The sequence below is a fragment of the Grampus griseus genome (assembly GCF_964374135.1).
Source record: "Grampus griseus genome assembly, chromosome: 4".
In the NCBI taxonomy this organism is placed as follows: Eukaryota; Metazoa; Chordata; class Mammalia; order Artiodactyla; family Delphinidae; genus Grampus; species Grampus griseus.
Genome location: NC_138997.1, coordinates 143,617,809 through 143,637,772, shown reverse-complemented (window position 1 = coordinate 143,637,772; position 19,964 = coordinate 143,617,809). Strand labels below are relative to the sequence as shown.

Genomic DNA, 19,964 nt, shown 5'->3' with positions numbered 1-19,964 from the left:
CACAGGTCAGCGGCGGAGACAGGCTTCCCTTTTGATCAGTGTTAGACCGATAACAAAAATTACAGTTTCCAATGATTAATGTCTCCGTGCTTCCCAGACGCACGCCGCGGGTTGTGTCCAAGCTCAGTGCATTTGCATCTGATTAGGCCTCGCGGGCAGCTGCTCCGTGGATTCCGGGTCCACAGGGCGTGGGGCATCCCGGGCCTGGCAGTGCCAAGGGCAGCGGCCTGGCTGGCCTCCTGCCCTGGGGGTCGGCGGGCCGGGCCCTCCGTCCTTCTTCCAGCGTGCCTGTGTGCCCCTGAGACGTTGCTGTCAAGATGGGCTCTGGAGGGGAGGGCAAGTCTGATGGATACAACCATTGGTTGCTATCACCCCGATAGCAGGCTACCTCTCTGGACGTTTCCTTCGGGTGGGCCTGAGAGGCTGGAGGCAGGCAGCGCCCCCCGAGTGTTTCAGGATGGCGCTGGCAGCGGGGCCGGGCTTCTGGGCGCCTTCCTGCCGTGACCCTCTCAAGAAGGACAGGCCCCCACGCCCTGTCCTGGAGTGCGGGGGGCCGTTGAGGATGGGTGAGGGAGAAGGGGAGCAGGAAGCTGCTCTGGCCTTGGAGGGGCTATGCCTCCGAGTCTGCGCAGCATGGACTGCCAGCACCTCGTCCATGCTGCACGTGGCCCCAGCACATTGGCACGTGTGCGAGGCCGTCGGTCGTCCTGCTTTTTGGAGGGCCTTCTGGTCCCCACAACGTGAGCCCTCCGTGCTCCGTGTCCCTGCCGCTCCTACCCAGCCGGGCACTGCCCAGGAGCGGGTGGGGGCAGAGGCGGAGTGAATGGGTCTTGAAAAGAATGCCCTGGGTGGTTCTTGGGTCCCTGGGTTTGAGGGGTGGGGGGGCTCCAGGCATAGCACAGTGACCCTGCCTCACAGAGCAGGTGGGGAGGTTGGCCTTGTCCAGAGGAAGCTTCCTCTTCGGTGGTTTCTTAACAAGCCGTCTTGAGGGTAGAGTATTGCAGAAGTGCTGTAGGTCACACTGGCACCACTGGACACCCAGGTGGGGAGCCAGCCCGGGGCAGGACGAGGTGCTTTGGCCTGGCTGGAGCTGGATGGAGGGCTGTCATCCAGGCCCTGCCTGTGCGGCTGAGACCTGCCGCTCGTGGGGGCTCTGTGGGCTGAAGCAGTGCCCATCCACGCATCTCAGGGCCGGCCGGTGGAGGGGAGCGCGTGCAGCTCGTGTGGTTTAGGGACGGGAGCGGACCTCCAATGCGGCCGTCACGGTCGACAGTAAACCCCAACCTGGAGAAAGTCCACAGAAGCGGGACTGGGGCTGTCCGGGTCTCTGCCTGTGCTGTCCACTCACAGGTCTGGGGGTGTGTCCACAGGCGGCAGCCCCGCGGGACGAGGATGAGGACGACGAGGACTTCGTGGAGGTCCCGGAGAAGGAGGGCTATGAGGCCTGCGTCCCTGAGCACCTGCAGTCTGAGTGTGGTGAGTGGCCAGGTTGGGAACGGGAGGAGGTCCCGCCCCGGACGCTGCCCTTCAGGGCAGACCTCACGTCCGGCCTGGGGCCCGCCAAGCAGGGAGCTGGCCGTGGTAGGCACTCCGAGTCTGTGCCACCTGGTCCTGAGGTTCACTGCGTCCCTGCCCGTCGACCCTGCAGAGCTGCCTTCATTGAAAACCATGTGATTCTCGTTTCCTGATTGGGGTGCTCACTGGCCTGGGCCCCTCCCCGAGGTCCGCCCCGGGTTCCCGCAGTCCACTTGGTGGGCAGGCCCTGCTGCCAGTTCCTGTGGGCGCGGCCAGGCTGTCCACACACGGAGGCCCATGCTGACCACCCCCCCGCCCTGCAGCTTCAGGCCTCACCACAGTGAGGGGCAGCCCTGCTTGGGGTCATAGAAGTCTCAGCCGTCGGGAGCGAGTCCAGGGTTGGAAGGGCACCCTCAGAGCAGAGAGCTCCTCCTGGGCTTGGGGGAGGGTGTTGGGGGCATGCGGTGTGGTTGCCGTGGCGGTAGGGCCCTTTGGGCTGGGAGGGAGTCGGGGGGGACGCCACTGCCTCGGTGGGTGGGGGGCAACCACCCCACATTCTCTGGGCTCCCCTGCTGCCCAGGCTCCGTTTCTCAGGGGCGTCACAGGTCAGGCGGTGCCCTCCTTCCCGTTGATGGAGTCGCAGCCTGACGTCTGGCCCAGGAGCAATGACACACCTCGAGAAGGCGTGCTACCCGCGCGACCTGTCTTTCCCGTGTAGCATTCTTTTCTTTTCCAAAAAGTCTCCAAAAGCCTCTTCTGCACAGGAGGCATCTTTTGTCCAGAGAAGGCTAATAAAACCAAGATCACATGTGGGTTTGTGGCGACGTGGACAAGTTGATTTGAATCAGAGCGTGTGAGATGAGATGTGAATTTGTTAGTTTAGATGCTCAGGCAGTTGGAGTGTGAGGGCATGACCCGTTAGGCGTGTCACACCAAGTTACCACACCAGCTTCACAGCCCTCCAGTGTTTGGGTCCTGCCGTCTGCGCCACGTGACCCTCCCTGGGTGCCCTAGGGTGCAGCCTCCACCTGCCTCCTGCCCTCCCGGCCACCGCCCCGCCCTCCGTCCCGGCTGCCCCAACCGCGCCATCCCAGCAGTGGGGTTCCTCTGACCACTGGGCCACTCCCCGTGCCCTCTGTTCTGCCTCGTCCTCCAGGTGCCTGGCCCGCCCCCCACGAGGCCTCGTCCCACACCCGTGAGGCTGCCAGGGGTGCTGGAGGCCCTGGGGTGCCATGACTGCCCCGCCTCAAGGGAGCTCCAGCCCCGCCAGGAGGCTCCCAGGTCGCCAGGCACCACTGTGGATGACCACCTCCAGGTGTCGCCGACCTGCCGCTTGTCTTCCCAGCGGGGCCCCAGGTGTGACAGAGCAGAGCTGAGCCATCCCCTGATTGTTCGTGGGCCGGGCAGCCTGGGAGCCCTCGCACGACGGGACCTGCTGAGCTCCGGGTCTGTCCCCCCGTTCCCAGGAGGGGTCTGGTGCCTGGTCTGGAGCACAGAGCTCGGGGCCACGAGGCCACTGCAGGAAGTGCTGGGTGTGCCAGTTCATAACTGTAGTTGATAGTCCGTCACTGGTTTTTCAGTTAAACTCAGGTGACTGCAGTAGATTCCGTCTAAATCCACAGCTGAGGAGACGGGTGCCCGTTTTCTTTCTCATTTCTTTCTCTGAATTTTCACTGAGGGGCTTTTATCTTGCCGTTAATCCTCCCATTTCTGTCAGGACGTAATCTCTTTCTCAAATTTACATTTTAATTACAAGGCCAGCTGAACCAGGTAAAATCAATAGTGTCAGGCGCGCAGCCGCCCTCCACGCGGAGCCCCGCCCCTCCATTTCCTGCCATCGATCCCGCCCGCCCCATCTGCTCTAGCGCTGCAGGCACGGAGGGGCCCCTGGGTCAGTTTAAACCAGCCCAGGGCTTTGGGCATTCTCATGCCTCTTCCTCAGAGCCGCCGAGGGAGCAGATTTGAGCTGAGTCTGTGTTTGAGGCAGACGCCCCTGTGCAGGTGGGTGGGGCTGGCGGGGTTCGCCGTGACCTGTGGCCTCTGGTCTCCCCGGACTCAGTGTTCTCCCCGAAATCACAGCACCCGGGGCCGGGGGACACGTCTGCTTTTAGGACTTTTACCTTGAAAGTGTGTCAGGGAGATTGATTTTCTCCCGCAGTGTGGGAACGGTAGTGTTGTTTTAGTGCTGTGAGTGTTTACCCTGCTTCAGCTCGCTCACCCATCTTTTTAATGGTTTAAAACAACACATCAATGAAAAATATATTTCATTCCTGTAACTCTTAGGAGTTCTCGTATCGATCTTTGGGTTGCGACTGTAGCCACCTACATGAGTGCCACAGCGGCCACTTACCAGTCCCGCCTCCCCGTGTGTGCGCATGCCCGTGTCGGGGTCTGCACCAGCTGGTAACACTGCATTGTCGGTGCCCGAGTGGGGGCATCTGGAAGGCTTTGTGACTGGACCCGGGCTGTGTTGGTGACGGGGCCGGGTCCCCGCCGGCCTTCCGAGAGCACCCAGGCCTCAGGGCTCAGGGTGCTGCCGGGTGACCGAGGTGGACCCTGCCACACCAAGTGGCTCTGCCCCACGTCCTCCACTGTCAGCCACAGGCACCTGAGAAGCAGAGGTGGACCCCGTACTCAGAGCCGTGCGCAAACTCGGAGGGCGTCTGGAGCAGCCAGGGAAGGCAGTTTTTCGTGAAGGGCCTGGGGTAAACGGTTTCGGATTTGTGGGCAGTATGAGGCCTCTGTCGCAGCTACTCACCTGCTATCATCTACAAAAGCACTGGACAGCATTCCGGCCGTGCACGCGGGGAGGCCACGTGCAGACACCGGGAGGACCTGGCCGTGAGGTCCACCCGCCCTGCTGCAGAGAGCCCGGAGCTGATGGTGGCCTGAGCCAGCCTTCCCAGCCCGTCCTTTTCGCCTTTCTCCCCTCCCACCCCCTCCCACTTCCCCTTCCTCCCCCAGGAAGTACTTCCCCTGGGGCCCGGCGCTCAGTGCTGTGTCGTTTCCTTTCTGGTTTCTCACTCTAAGCGGGGGATGTTCTCGAGCCCGTGCACGTGGATGGAGGGATGGAGACACGCCATCAGGAAGGCCAGGCTCGTGGCGTCGCGGGCAGCGCTTTGTGTCGGTGTTGGTGTTGCTCTGCTCCCGTGGCGGCCCTTTGGCCCCTGGAGCTTCCTGCCTGGCTGTCTTGTCAGTTTTCCATGTGTCCTGGGAAGGACTTCTCAGACGTGAGGTCCCAGGGTGTCTGTCGTAGAAGGCACGGCCTCACTGACCCTTCGTCCACCCACACTGGCCAGGGTCGGGCCGGAACTGCCAGGGCGCTCCTGAGGCAGAGCCGTTCGCGTCTGTTACGCCTTCACACACTCCTCTTATGCAGCTTTTTGACGTAGAACCCAGTTTCTTTGTGGTGACGTCGGCTCAGCTTCCCTCTCGTTCCCATTGGCACAGCGAGCGTCTTTTCATCCTTTTGTTTTCTTTTTTTTTTTCTTTTCTTTTATTCTTAGTCTCTGTTAACCTTTTGTTTTAAGGGCTTCTCGTCAAAGTGGGAAATTGCTGCTTGTTTTTCATGTCGTCATTGTGTCTTTTCGTTGACTTGAGTCCGTTGAGTTACTGCCGTGTTCTCAGCTGGGGCTGCCAGTGTGCTGCGCATCTGTTTGCCAGCCTTCCTCTTCAGTTTGCTGTTGTTGCTACTGTTTTGGTTTTTTCTTTTCCCTACCTTTTATTTGCTGGGTAAACCTTTTTTCTGCGGGTTTTGAAAGCGTTCATCCAGTATAAATAAAACGATACGAGTATTTTCGCTTCTGATGGTGACGCCCGCTCGGGAGAGTTGCACTCACACTTCCCCTCGCCATGCACCTCCCAGCACGTCCCTGTCCCCACGTCCTGCACAGGATGGGGGACATGCTGGCTCCCGCTCGCTCAGGCCCCCCAGCCCGGCACATTGGGTCGTCCAGGTACCAACTTACTTCTGATGGTTGTGGGTACTCAGGTTTCGGGGGAGGCGGGAGTGAATCTTACGAAGTCATTTCTTGGCCTTTTCTCCCCATGTCCCGCAGACCCTCCTGAACCTCCAGGTGAGGCTGTGTCCTTCACCTGCATGTTGAAACCTAGCGTAGCTGGGTATAAAATTCCGAGTTTGATTTTTTCCCCAGACCTTACACTCACTGTTGTTTGAAAGAGACTGGTGCCTGTGGGATGCTTATGGTTTCCGAAGGAAAGCTTCTCAGACCATTGTGTTTATCTCTCGCATTCCTAAACATCCTTGTGAGTGACTTGCACGTTCTTCCTTTCGTCTCCTTCCTGACACTCAGTGAGCCCCTCGGGCTTGCTCTTGCTCTGATTCCAGGAAGATTGGGCTTTTTATTTCATCCACTCCAGTTATCTTTCCTCTTTCTGGGGTCCAGTCATGAGGAAGTTGATGCCTGTGTGAATGCCCTTCACGTCTCTGACCAGAGAGAGCTGCCCATGGGTGTGCAGCCGCCTTCCTGTCCTTCAGCCCGGCCTGGAGTCGTCCTCTCCTCTGCTTGCCCGCTGTCTTCGTCTTCCTGGCTCCCTCTTTGTGGGGCCCTGGTGGGTCTCCAGCTCCTCTTTCTTTCTCACCTTCCAGATACTTTGTTTCTTGTTCACCTCTTTCTTGGCAGTGGTTCCCTGTCTGGAGGAGAGTTTGGGGAGGGAGGCGCTGCCCTCGCTCTCGGGATGGAGTGCCTCTGAGGTCCTAACCCACACCCTGCCCCGTGCCTCCTGGGCAGCCCCTGGCCCAGGTGCCCAACTGGGAGGGGCTGGCAGGGGTCAGGGACAGCCCGGGAATCGGCACAGTTGGGCCAGTGGGGCCCAGTAGTGTCAGAGAAGCTGCCCTCCCCCTGCCCTGGGGACCTGGGCACGGACCCTGGCCTGCAGAGGTGGCCCGGTGGCCTTGCTGCTGAGATGCTGGCATTGGGGCCTCATCTGGCTGGCGGGGCAGGTGCTGTGCTGATGGAGGGTTCGGCGCCCTCACACGTGCTGTGCTGTCACCGTGGGATGGGGACGCGGCGCTCTCCAGGGGTCTGTCCGGGGTCATGGGGATGGTGGCCAAGAGCAGATACGTCTCTGTCGCAGGGCTGGAGAAAGACCCGGCCACGCCGGCCTCGCAGGCGAGGAAGAGGACGCGGAGCAGTGAGGAGGCCTGCGACCCCACCTCTGCGGCTGCCCAGCTGCACTGGCTCCAGCGCCACTTGCCCCCGGCCTCACCCCCGAGCCCCAGGTGATGCCGACACCCACCCCTGCTCAGGCAGCCCCACATGTGCACCCCCGGCCGGGCAAGCACCTGCCAATATCTGTACTGGGGCGGGGGCTGCAGGGGCCGGGGGTCCTCAGCGCTGGTGTGTAGGCCAGGCCATGGGGGTGGGCCAGGGCTCTGGGGTTCAAGGGGTCAGGCGTCAGGACACCCCTGGGCCCACCGTGAGGACCGCAGATCTGAGGCCAGCTCCCAGTGTGGTCTTGGGGTGGCCAGCCTTTTCGTAGGGCTTCAGTGGCTGCCCTGGGTTCCAGGCCCGAGGTGGCAAAGGTCGCAGCCCAGGTGTGTGACCGGGAGCTCCGGGGGATGCGGAGAGGCAGGTGGCCGAGGCCGGCTCCCGGCAGCACAGCACTGACGACTCCTCTGCTGTCTCCAGGGTGCCGCTGGGTCCAGAGGAGGCCAAGAAGCTGGCGGCAGAGCGGGCCCGGGCACCTGTCGTGCCCTTCGGGGTGGACTTGTGCTACTGGGGCCGAGAGGAGCCGATGGCTGGGAAGATCCTCAAGTGAGTGCGGGCGTCCCGTGGGTCCTGTGGGCACCCATTCTGCCCCCGGCCTGGGCGCAGGCCCTCACGCGTCCCGCCGAGCGCAGCTCTCGGGCTCTCGTAGGCATGGTGCCTACCCGGGGTTGTACAGCCCTGCCCAGAGGCCTGTGGACCTCCTTTGAACCTCCTTGTTCCTCCCTGGGGGGACGTTCCCTGTTGTCTGCCCTGATGGTTGGGCATCATGGCAGACGGCATGAGGCTTGTCTGCCTAGGACTGCTCCAGGCTCTCTGCCCAGGCCCTCGTCATGACCGCCCTCTGGTCCTCTGACTCGGATCTCCGCGGGCCCGGCCTGGGACTCCGCAGAGAGTTTCTGGGAAGCCGCCCCCGTTGCTGCACTGGACGCTTTCTCTCCGGAGTGGGCGTGGGCGTGGGCGTGGGGGTGGGGGTGGGCGGATCTGTCCTCTGTTAACCTCCGTCAGGGAGCCCCTGCCCCGGGTCCAGGCCAGGCTAGGGAGGCGGGCCACCGGGGTGGGGTGTCTGGCGGTGCCCCCACCATACTCAGCGTCTCTACTCGTCCCGAATGGGCTCACAAGCCCAGGGGTGCCCCCTGCTCAGCCGCCCAGGCCGGCCTTGCTGCGGGTGCTGTGGTGGCCACCCCGTGACGGCGCTGAGCGTCTGGTCCGTGTGCAGGTCCGACTCGGAGCACCGCTTCTGGAAGCCCCGCGAGGTGGACGCGGAAGTAGAGAGTGCCGCTGTCTCTGAGTCTCTCCGGAGCCGCCAAATCACCTTTGCGGGGCGATTCGAGCCCGTGCAGCACCGGTGCCGTGCCCCCCGGCCCGACGGCCGGCTCTGCGAGCGCCAAGACCGCCTGAAGGTGAGGAGGGTGGGCGGCTGGGCAGTGGGGTGGCCACCTCGGCCAGGCCAGGATGGGGCCGGAGGGGGCGCTCGGCTCCAGGCTGCTGGTGCCAGGACCTTCCCCTGGGCGGGTGGTCTGACACGCGGGCACAGGGCTGGGTTGCTCTGCCCTGGCTCCTGCGTCCCTGCCCACGTGTGTCTCCTGAGCGCGCTCTGTGCTGGGCCGGGGGTCCACGGAGGCGGCACTGTGCGCCAGGCGGGACTTTGGCCAGACTGACACCAGATCTCCATCCGCTGCCTGGCTGTGTCGCGGCTGCGCCCGAGGGCCCCTCCTTTGAGGGGTGTGTGAGCAGAGGGTGGTGTGGACCGGCCGGCCCCGGGAGCCGTGAAGGTAGGGATGGCCAGTGGCCCGCTCCCGCCTCAGAATTGCTCCGTTCTCTGCCTCAGTGCCCTTTCCACGGGAAGATCATCCCGAGAGATGACACGGGACGGCCCCTCCATCCAGAGGACAGGGCCCGCGAGCAGAAGCAGAAGCAGAAGCAGCAGCTGCAGAGGCAGGGGGGGCGCCCAGGTAGGTCCGGGGGACGGGGTAGCGGCAGCCACGGCGTGGGGGGGCGCCCTGGACCCCGGCAGCCGACAGGGTGGCCCGTGGTTGCCACGTGTGGTCGCCTGCCGCCTCCCACTCAGTCATAACTCGCAAGCGTGGCCGGGACACGCTGTCCTCGGGGCCAGCAGAGCACTGAGCACCAGCCTGGCCGCGTTTCACGCGGCTCCTGACGGGCGCCGTGGACGCGCCCACGGCCGGAAACCACCTTGTCATCGTTGGTTTGGGTTCTGGGTTCTTAAGCCTGTTTTTAAGCAAATGGAAAAACCAAGGCATGAAAAGTTAATTGGCTGAGTCCCGAGCTGCCTCCAGGACGCCAGCTGCCCCCCTCCGTCACCTGCTGTCTTGCAGAGCCATGCACGAGGGGCCGGGCAGGAGGGCTGCGGTGTGTGCGGTGTGTGATTTGCGTGCACGTGGACTGTGTGTGCGCGTGTGTGGGCAGAAGGTGAGGGTCCTGCCCGGTGGTCCCAGGCATCCTTGCTGAGCCTCTGAGCCTGGAGCGCTCTCTTGGGGTCCTACTCAGGGCCCCCATTTTCCGGCCTGTAGGCCTGTTGCGTGCCAAAGCCACCGAGACGCTGTTCTCCGCCGTTCAGGGAGCTCATCTCATCCTGGCACGTGAGCCGGTGCTGTGTTCTGGCACGAGCCGCGGGGTGGCGGCTGCCTGGCCCCCAGAGGCCCCTGAACAGCCGGGCAGGATGGTGACCCGCAGAAGCGGCGTCCTGGGCAGGGCAGCACCCGAGCACACTTGGGGTGGGGGTGGTGGGCCCAACGGTGCGGCCCTGACCCGTGTCGACATCCCGTGGTTTGTCAGATCTGGGCTGGGGTCTGGAGACCGTCCCGCCTTGGGCCCCTTTCCTTAAAAGAAAGGCCAGGCCCACAGCGCAGAGCCCCGAGGCAGAAGGCGGCTGTGTCTGTAGGGGTGGTGCTAGTGTGGGTCTCAGCTGGGCCGTGTGTCCTCTTTCGCAGGGTTTTTCCCTTTGTCACGAGAGACAAATGTTAGATTTCGGCCTCACACCCAGGGTTGGCGCCTGGAGCCCTGGAGGGCAGCGCGGAGGGGCCCTGACCCATTAATCCGCAGGCGAGGCCTTCCCTGGTGGCCCACTCGGGAGCAAATTAAGTGCCTATTTTTGTGTCAGCCCTGAAGAGTATCGGGTTCTGCAGCCCTCGGTGACTTGTTAACAACAGGTATCAGGCCAGGTCCGCGGGCCAGCGCTGGCCAGTCAGATGTGAAATAGCATCTCTTTACTAACTACAGTATCGATCCCCGCCTCCCTCACACGCCGGGCAGTTTTCTTTTCCCGGCGCTAACCTCAGTGACAATGCGCGCGGAGCTCCAGGGCCCATCAGCGCGCAGGACGGCCGCGGCCTGGCTCTTATTGATTTTTTTCAAAGGCTTTTAAATTGCTCCTTCATTTTACTGAGATGCTCATTCCGTCTCTACTGGGTGCCGGCGTTTTTCCGTTGTGTTTAAACAATTGCTCCCTTCACTGGGTTCCTAAACTGTGACGCCTTCTCGTTCTGGGAGATAAACTGTTTGGACAGTTTTCCTTAATCTTGGATTAATCGTTCCTGTATCTGGATTGGGCCGCCCCGTATTCCTTCACTTCAAAAATCAACTCGGGGAGGCCTCGCTATCTGACTGGGCGCGTGGCTTCTCCCCCCACTGGACGTGCCCTGCCTGCCACCCGGCCCCTCTGCCGCAGCCCCCATGGGGCTCTTGTTTGCGTGGTGGGCGCCATCGGGGTTTGGGGTGTCCAGCCCCCTTCTGCCAGCCAGGGCCTGGGTCCGTAGGTCTGGGCACGTTGGGGAGCTGTGCTGTCACACTCCTGACCAGGGCGGCCTTCCCGAGCCAGCAGGCTACACGGAGCCTGCATCTCAGGGACCTCCACGCGACCCAGCCCTGCCCCCGACCCAGCGGACGGAGACTGAGGCGGAAGTCGCTGCCAGGGCAGTGGTGGGTGGAGTTGGGACGCTGGCCTCTGACTCCGATGCCTGGGCCTGCTGCGTTGGGAGCCCCCCATTTAGACAGTTAACGTTTCCCATCTTGGCGAACAGGCACACTCACCTGTCTCTGTTGCAGCCGGGTCTGGTGAGACCAGGCCTTGGGGCTGGGTGACGGTTGTTTCCCCGCGGAGCGCCATCTTCTGACCCAAAGGGCCTGGGCCGTGGCGGGAGGAGCAGGGCCGCCTGCCTGAACCGGCACCCTCATCGCTGGGGCCTGGGGCCAAGTTCTCTTTGGACCAGTAAAGAGGCCGTGGCCACCCTGCTGTGCACACCCTCTGGCCAGCACACGGGTCCGGAGGCCACGCCTGGGTTCTGGCGGGGCACCGTCAGCCTGGAGGCGGAAGCAGCCTGCGCGTGGCACTGCCCCTGGCCACCGGCCTCGGTTGCCTTCCTGCCTAAGGGGTCAGTGGAGGCGCCCACCTTGGCCCACGGGGACTTGCGCCCACTCCTTGGGCAGCCGGTGGCCCTCCCTGCCCCCGTGTCAGGGAGGGCTTGGGGCTCAGGTGAGGTCGGTGCCGGGAGTTTTCTGCAGTGTCGGGTGTGTTTGCAGCCTGGCAGGACCCTGAGCTCATGAGGGACGTGGAGGCAGCCACTGGGGTGCATCTTGGCTCATCCAGGCCCGGTGGGAAGGGCAGGCGGCGGCGGTCCGGCCTCACCGACCTCAAGCGACAGGCGGACACGGCGCGTGCACGCATCGCCAAGAAGGTCTTCGCCAAGTAAGAGCTCCTCACGGGGTCCCGCCCTCCGCCCCAGGCCCGGTGTCGCTGGTGGCGAGAGTGGAGAAGGCCACCAGCCCGCGCCCCCACCCCGCCGCTCTGGCGGCCAGAGGCGCTCCTTGCGGCGCTGCTAGGTGCCCTAGAAGGCACGAGGGTGTCTGCGCCCAGGCCCCATGGGCGCCGTCCACCCTGGGCAGAGGAGGCGGCGCCAGGGCCCTGCCCAAGTCGGGTGAGCAGGAGGGCAGCTTCCTGAGCACCCCGCGGAATGCCCACGGCTCCTCACCGCCAGCCTGCCTTTGCGTCTGCATCCAGGGGAGGGCTCGGCCCCCGGGTTCCGGGCACGAGGCTGGCTCCCCGTGGCTCAGCCAGGGGTGATGGTGCCGTGGGTGCTGGCGCCCGGAGGAGCGGGGCCCGGGGGCGTCCTCCGAGGGGCTGGGAGCTGTGGCCGGAGCCTCTCTGATCTGTGAGGGAGGTCGTGCCTGATCCCTGGAGTGGTGCCCGTGTCTGGGCCTCCTCGCTGCCAGGCCCCAGCGGCTTCCTCCCAGGCAGAGGCGCTACCTCGTCACGGCAGCCAGGCTGGCCGTGAGACGTGTGTTCCTCGCCGGATGTCGAGCTCTGTGCACAGTGGGGCGAAAGCAAGCTGGGCTGAGTGGATCCAGCGTGTCTTGACCGCCTCTGCCCACACGCTGCTTCCTGCCCGGTTGCTGGGCAGGCTGCGCCCTCGTTCTGGGGTGCACCCTGGTGCTGGCAGAATTGGGGATCCTAGGAGCAGGCTTCAGGGCTCAGGGAGCGACGGGAGAGGTGCCAGGACGCGGCCAAGGCCATGTTCGGGGGCAGAGCCACTCACTGTGGTGTCCGGCTCTGGACGGGGAAGCTCTAGCTATTTCCGAGCTGTGTCGCCCGTCCGTAGGGAGCGGACGGGCAGTCGGCCCAGGACCCATGCCTGAACCCAGCCAGGCTGCAGTGAGCAGCCCGGAGCCCTGACCGGTGCCTCCCTGATCACGTCTCGCTGTGCTTTCCCTGCAGGGCCGCTGTGCAGAGGGTGGTCACAGCCATGAACCAGATGGACCGGAAGAAGCATGAGAAGTTTGCAAACCAGTTTAACTACGCGCTGAATTAGAGCGCCAGGCCGGGTCCACTCTGATCGTCAGCTCCTCTTCTTCTGCTGATGAGCTAGGATGGGAAGGCAGACCCGGGTCTGGGCTATAACAACAGCCACAATTATAGTGTGTATTTAACGTGAAGAAATGGTGCACTTTCTGCTTCAAGCGCCCCAGAGGTGTGGACTCTCCCCTGCTGCGGGGGACCACGGCCATCGCTTATGGGTCTGACTGCCTAGCAGCCCGGGGTGAACTCGGGTAACCGTGTCCACAGGTGGGTGTCTTGTACAGCCTGTGCTCTTTGTGGTGTGATTCAGGGTCGCTCAACGTCCAAGACGAGTGCGCAGCCTCCAGCCCTGCCCCCCAGCCTTCTCCGCCTCGGAGGAAAACCCACATTTCACGTTGACACGAAGGGGAGCCAGCTGTTTGCTCTCGGCGTTTCCAGCTCATAGGCCTGCTGGCGGTGGTTCCACGTCAGAATGCAGGGAACTACCTCACTCTTGGTTCTTCAAAATCAACTTTATTGAGACGTAACTCACGTACTGTAACGTTCATGCCTTTAAAGCGTACAGTTCGGTGACGTTAAATACACTCACAGTGTTGTCTAGTCTCCACCACTGTCTACTTCCAGAACTTTTCATCACCCTAAAAGAAACCCTGCTCCCCCAGCCCCGGCCCTCTCTGGTCTCCTGTTTCTGGATTTGCCTTTGCTGGACGTTTCCTGTGAATGGAGTCATAGCAGCCTGTGGCCCTTTGTGTCTGGCTGCCTTCACTTAGCACAGAGTTTTCTGGGTTCTTCCCTGCTGGGGCCTCTGTCCGTGCTTCATTGCTTTTATGACCGGATAACTCACCACTGTATGAACATTCTGCACTTTGCTGATCCGTTCATTGTGGACACTCGGGTTGTCTGCACTTTGGGGTTATTACGCATGGTGTTGCCATGACCATTTGTGTACAAGTTTTCGTGTGGGCGTATATTTTCATTCCTTTTGGGTTTATACCTAGAAGTGGAATGGCTGGGTCACGTGGTCACTCTGTGTTTAACTTACTGATTGAATTGCCAAAACATTTTCCAAAGCCGCTGCACCGTTTTCTGTCCCCACCAGCAGTGTATTAGGGTTCTCGTTTCTCCATGTTCTTGCCAACATTTGCTTTTATCAGTTTTCTTAATTTTAGCCATCTTGGTGTGGAGTGGCGTATCATTGTGGTTTGATTTGACTAAGGATATTGAACATCTTTTCATGTACTTATTGGCCATTTGTGTATTTTCTTTGGTGAAACATCTAGATCCTTTGCCCATTTTAAATTGAATTGTTGTTTTCAGTTGTAAAAGTAATTTATATATTCTGGATACTAGATCCTTATATGATTTGCAAATATTTTCTCCCATTCTGTGTTTTCACTTTCTTGATGGTATTCCTTGAAACACAAAAATTATGAATTTTGATGATACCCAATATATCTATTTTTCCTTTTGTAACTTGTGATTTTGGTGTCATATCCAAGCAGCTATTGCTTACTCTAAGGTCACGAATATATACTCTTATGTTTTCTTCTAAGAGTTTTAAGATGTAGCTGTTCATTTTAGGTCTTTGGTCCATTTTGAGTTAATTTTTTTTTAAATTTTATTTATTTACCTTTTATTTATTTATTTTTGGCTGCGTTCTTTGTTGCTGCACATGGGCTTTCTCTAGTTGGGGCGAGCGGGAGCTATTCTTCATTGCAGTGCACGGGCTTCTCATTGTGGTGGCTTCTCTTGTTGTGGAGCACAGGCTCTAGGCACTCGGGCTTCAGTAGTTGTGGCTCTCAGGCTCTAGAGCGTAGGCTCGGTAGTTGTGGCTCGTGGGCTCTAGAGCGCAGGCTCAGTAGCTGTGGCACACGGGCTTAGTTGCTCCGTGGCACGTGGGATCTTCCCGGACCAGGGCTCGAACCTGTGTCCCCTGCACTGGCAGGCGGATTCTTAACCAGTGCGCCACCAGGGAGCCCCATTTTGACTTAATTTTTGTCTGTGCTTCATTCATGTGGCTCTTCAGTTGTCTCAGCATCATTTGTCGAAAAGGTTATTCTTTCTTCCATTGAATTGTGTGCACTTTTCTTGATCATCAATTGACAATAAATGTGTGAATTTACTTCTGGACTCTCACTTCTCTTCCCTTGACCTATAAATCCTATGCTACTGCTACAATGTCTTGATTAATGTAGCTTTGTGGTAAGTTTCGAAATCCTCCAACTTTGTTCTTTTTAAACATTGTTTTGGCCATTCTGGGTCTTTTGCGTTTCCAAACAAATTTTTGAGCCACCTCATGTGTCTGTCGCTCTTGCTAAAAATAAAGAGTAATGGAATCTCACAAATAAATGAATGATCGAATGAATGAATGAATTTGTGCCACCAAACAAAAAGGGCATCTGAGATTTTAGGGATTGTGTCGACCCTAGAGATCACTTTGGAAAGTCTAGCTGACCTTTGAAAACCACGGGTTTGAAGTACACAGGTCCACTTACACAAGGACTTTTTCAGCAGTAAACACTGCAGGGCCACATGAGCCATGGCTGGTTGACTCCTTGGAGGAGAACCACAGGCGCAGGGGCTGAGGGTGCGGTACACGTGGATTTCTGACTGCATGGAGGGTAGGCTCGGTAGGCTCGCCTAAACCCTGAGACGTTCAAGGGCCACGTGTAATGTCATTTTAATCTTAAATTTTCTAATTAGTGAACTTAGAATATCTTTTCATTTGTTTAGGTTTTCTTTATATTTTCTCCATGTTTTGCAGTTTTCAGTGTACAAGTTTTGCATTTATTTTGTTAAATTTATTCTTAAATGTTTTGTCCTGTTTGATGTCGTCGTAAATGCAGCTGTTCTCTGAATGTCATTTTTGGATTGTTCATTGCTAATGCCTAGAAATACAACTACTTTTCTTATGTTGGTCTTACATCCTGGAACCTTGCTGAACTCACTTATTAGTCTGATAGTTGTATGTGTGTGTAGGTGTCTTAGGATTTTCTGTACACTCTCACGTCATCTGCAAGAGAAAGTTGTATTTCTTTCTTTGCAATTTGGATTTCTTTTCTTTCTTTGTCTTGCCTGGGGGCTCTGGCTAGAGCCTCAGCACAGTGCCAGCTAGAACTGGAGAGCGCAGACATCCTCGTCTTGTCCCTGATCTGAGAGGAAAAGCTTTCAGTCTTTTACCATCGAATGTAATGGTAGCTGGTTTTTTTGTAGATGGCCTTGTATCAGGTTGAGGAAGTTTCCTTATGTTCTTAGTTTGTTGAGTGTTTTTGTCGTGAAGGGAGTTGAGTTTTTGTCAAATGCACTTTCTGCATCTATTGAAATGATCGTGTGGTTTTGGTCCTTTATTCTTTTCGTATGGTGTGTTACATTGTTTTTCATATGTTGAACCGCACTTGCATTCATGGGATAAATCCCACGTGGTCAGTTTCAGAAGTCTGTATATTTCTAGGAATTTGTCCATTTCATCTAGGTTATTTGTTATCGTTTGTTGACATAACAGTTGTTCATAGCATTACTTTATAGTCATTTTTATTTCTGTAAGGTTGATAGTAATGTCTCTTCTATCATTCCTGATTTTAGAAATCTGAGTCTTCTCTCATTAATTTTCTTGGTTAGTCTAGCTAGAGGGTTATCAGTTTTACTGATCTATTCAAAGTTGTTTTTCTCTCTTATTTTTCATTTTTTACTTAATTTCCACTCTAATGTTTATTATTTCCATTGAGTTGCTTTGTGTTTAGTAGTTTTCATTCTTTTTCTAGTTTCTTAAGTGGAAGTTTAGCTTATTGACTTGAGCCCTGTCTTCTTTGTAACGTAGGTGTTTACAGGTATGGATTTCCATCTAAGTACTGCTTTAGCTTCATCCCGTACGTTTTGGTATGTTGTGTGTCCATCTTTATCTCAAAAGTATTTACTAACTTCTCTTGTGATTTCTTACTTTACCCACTGTTTATTTAGGAGTTGGTCCTTTAATTTCCACATCCTTGTGAATTTCCCAAACTTCCTTCTGTTGTTTGATTTCTCATGTCATTCTGTGTAGCCAAAGAACACGTTTTGTGTGCTTTCAGTTCTTTAACATTTGAGACTTCTGATCTATCCTGGCGAGTGTTTTATGTGCAGCTGAGAAGATGAGTATTCTGCTGCTGATGGGTGTTCTGTCAGGTCTATAGCTGGTTTATAGTATTGTTTAAGTCTCCTTTTCCTTGTTGATCTTTACCCCAGCAGTGAAATCCCTTATTGAAAGTGGGGTGTTGAAATCTCCAGCTGCTGTTGTTTAATTGTCTGTTTCTCCCTCTCTGTCAGTTTCTGCTTTGTGTATTTTAGGGCTCTGTTAAGTGCATATATGTTTATACTCCTTATTTCTTCCCGATGGGTTGACCCTTTACAGCACAGCCTTCTCTGTCTCTAGTACCAGTTTTTGCCTTAAGGTGTCTTTTGTATGAGTTAGCGTAGCTTCTGGTTGTTTGCATGGTATATCCTTTTCCAGCCTTTCACTTGCATCATATCTCTGAATCTCAAGTCTTATGGACAGCATATATTTGATCATGTTTTTATATCTGTTCTACCAAGTCTCTGCTGCTTGAGTGGAGTGTTTAATCTACTTACCTTTAATGTAATTGCTGATAAGGTAAGATTTATGTCTGCCGTTTTTCTGTTTTTCTACATATCTTTTTAAATCTTTCTTCCTCTGTTACCTTTTTTTCTTGTGTGTTAAATGGCTGTTTAATTCCCTTGTAATACTTTAATTCCCTTGTGTCTCTACCACTGTTTTTTAAGTAATTTTTTTCAGTGGTTGCTTTGAGGATTACAATGAACAACTTAATACAATCTAGTTTGGATTAATAACAACTTAATTTCAGTAATGTACAAAAACTGCTCCATTAGAGCTCTGTTTCCTTCCAGCTCTTTTCTGCTGTTTTTGTCATACAAATTGCATCTTAATAGATTATAAGCCCATCAACATAGTTTTGTAATTATTGCTTTATGTAGTTGTCTTTTAAATCAGATAGGAAAAGAAAAGGTTTACAAACACAAGCACATTTATACTGTCTTTTATCTGGCTCTGTAGTTCCCTTTCCCAGTGCCCTAATTTCTCTTTGAGGATTTGAATCTGGTATCTTTCACTTCAACCTGAAGCACTCCCTTCAGTGTCTCTTGTAGGGCAGGTCTGCTAGCAGTGAAGTCTTTTCATTTTTGTCTCTCTGGGAATGTCTTCATTTCTCCTTCGTTTTGAGGAATAGTTTTGCTGGATGTAGAATTCTTGGTTTAACAGTCTTTTTCTTGCAACACTTTTTTTTTTTTTGGCGGTACGCGGGCCTCTCACCGCTGTGGCCTCTCCCGTTGCGGAGCACAGGCTCCGGACGCGCAGGCTCAGCGGCCATGGCTCACGGGCCCAGCCGCTCCGCAGCACGTGGAATCTTCCCAGACCGGGGCACAAACCCGCGTCCCCTGCATCGGCAGGCGGACTCTCAACCACTGCGCCACCAGGGAAGCCCTCTTGCAAGTCATCCCACAACCTCGTGGGCTGCAGGGTTTCTGGAGAGAAGCTAGCTGTTAGTCTGGAAAGAAGGCTTGAACCACGAGTTGGGTTTTTAATTGCTACTTTCAAGATGCTCTGTTTGTCTTTATGCTCCGTTTTAACCACGAAGTGTCTAGTTAAGGTCTCTGTGTGTGTGTCCTGCTTGGAATTTGTTGAGCTTCTTGGTTGTAGAGATTGTTTCTCATCAAACTTGGCCACTGTTTCTCCTGAGATTCTTTCTGTCCTGTTCCCTCTCTCCTCTCCTCTCCATCATGTATACACACTTGGTTGATGGTATCCATTGGCCTCTGAGGCCTGTTCAGTTTTCTTCGTTCTTTTTACTGTGTCTCAGACTGGACCTGTTGACGTATCTTCAAGGCAGCTTAGTGATTAGCTAATGATTGGACAGAGATTTCCTTAAATGCTTTGATCCAGTGAGTCTGGTGGTCTCCCGACTAGCTGTGTGTGCGTGTGTCTGTGGTGGGCACACCTTCAGCACTCTGCCAGCCGGTTGCTGACTCTGCCTTGGCTCTCACTTCATGAATGTTTTGGTCTTTGCTCTATGAGAAAGTAGCGTGTTATAGTTTTAATTGACGTTTCTCTTACGGGTGAGAGCAAGCATTTTTCATAATGTTAAAGCATTCATTGTTTATCCTTTTGTGTGAATTGTATTCCATACCCTCTGCCCATTTTTCTGTTAGCTTATTGGTTTCTTATTAAGCTGTGGGAGCTCTTTATTCAGTAACGAGCTGTACATGGTGAGTCACGAATGTTTCCTCATTTTATCTCTGACTTTGCTTATGTTGTTTTCGCCATGTAGATTTTTTATGCAGATGAATTTAACCAACTTTTCATGGCTTCTGCTTTTGTATTCCTTCCCCACTCAAAGATTGTACCAAAAAATTCTTCCATCTTTTCTTCTAGTACTTTTATAGGTTGCATTTTCATGTTTAAGTCACTGATCAACTTAACATTTAGTCTGATATAAAATATGGCTCTGGAAATTGTTTTTTATTTTAAATACCCATCCAGGTGTCCCAACACCAATAATGAATTCATTTGTTTTTGCAAATTTACAATACTGCCTTTATCATTTATTGAAGTCCCTGCGTACAGTGGTTCTATTTCTGAACTTTGTTCTAGCTCAGCAACTCGTCTGCCTGTTTATATATCATCATACTGTTGTACTTACTGTGCCTTGGTAGTACATGCCTATGTCAAAGCCTCTTGTGTTTCTGTTCTCTGTTGTATAACTTCAGGTGAAGTTACATAACTAGTGTTTCTATAAAATTTAATTCATGACTGATCGGTGACTGGGGCTCTCTGCATCGTATCTTTTAAAGAATCGCCACGAGTGTTTATTAAGACAGACCCACAGGTCCATGTGTTTCTGGCTGGGGGAGCAGCAGTGGGAGCTGGGCTGGCCCTCCTGGCCGGTGGGGCCCAGTGGACGGTACCTCGGGGAGCAGGCTCCACCACTCTGAGCCCAGGGCCCCCAAGCAGTGACTTGGTGCTGAGGGGGTCCTGGGTGGGTCCCACTTTCCTCAGAGGCCCCAGCGGAAGCAGAGGAAGCTGCACCCCCTCCCTTGGTGCCCCCAGTGCCCCCCCCACCTGTCTTGTCACGTGCTTCTTGGGACCCCGTGAGTCAGGGCGGGGCAGGGGGGCCTGGGACAGCCTGGGCAGTAGGTGGGTTTGGAGCCAGCAGGGGAAGGCTACACCCCGAGTGCCTCGAGGAGCCCACCTGCATGTGGGAGAGCGGCACTCCAGTGAGGACCTGGCAAGCAAGAGTGGGACTGCCTGGGGGGGTGGGGTCCCAGGGCCTCTCAAGCCGTGTAGCAAGGGGGTGTCGGTGCTGACGTTTGGGCTAGGCAGGTTCTCGTCAGGAGGG

The 19,964-nt window shown here is 56.1% G+C and overlaps 1 protein-coding gene across 1 annotated transcript in view; it reads left to right on the top strand.

Annotated features, from left to right (window-relative positions):
* Positions 1-19,572, top strand: part of UVSSA (UV stimulated scaffold protein A) — a 31,758-nt gene extending 12,186 nt beyond the window's left edge. The window contains exons 8-14 of the mRNA XM_082653444.1: positions 1,371-1,476; positions 6,613-6,757; positions 7,167-7,292; positions 7,963-8,146; positions 8,575-8,698; positions 11,286-11,451; positions 12,478-19,572. Coding sequence (XP_082509570.1) covers positions 1,371-1,476; positions 6,613-6,757; positions 7,167-7,292; positions 7,963-8,146; positions 8,575-8,698; positions 11,286-11,451; positions 12,478-12,571 — 945 coding nt within the window. The 3' untranslated portion in view covers positions 12,572-19,572. The remainder of the gene's footprint in view (positions 1-1,370; positions 1,477-6,612; positions 6,758-7,166; positions 7,293-7,962; positions 8,147-8,574; positions 8,699-11,285; positions 11,452-12,477) is intronic.
* Positions 19,573-19,964: the final 392 nt, after the last annotated feature.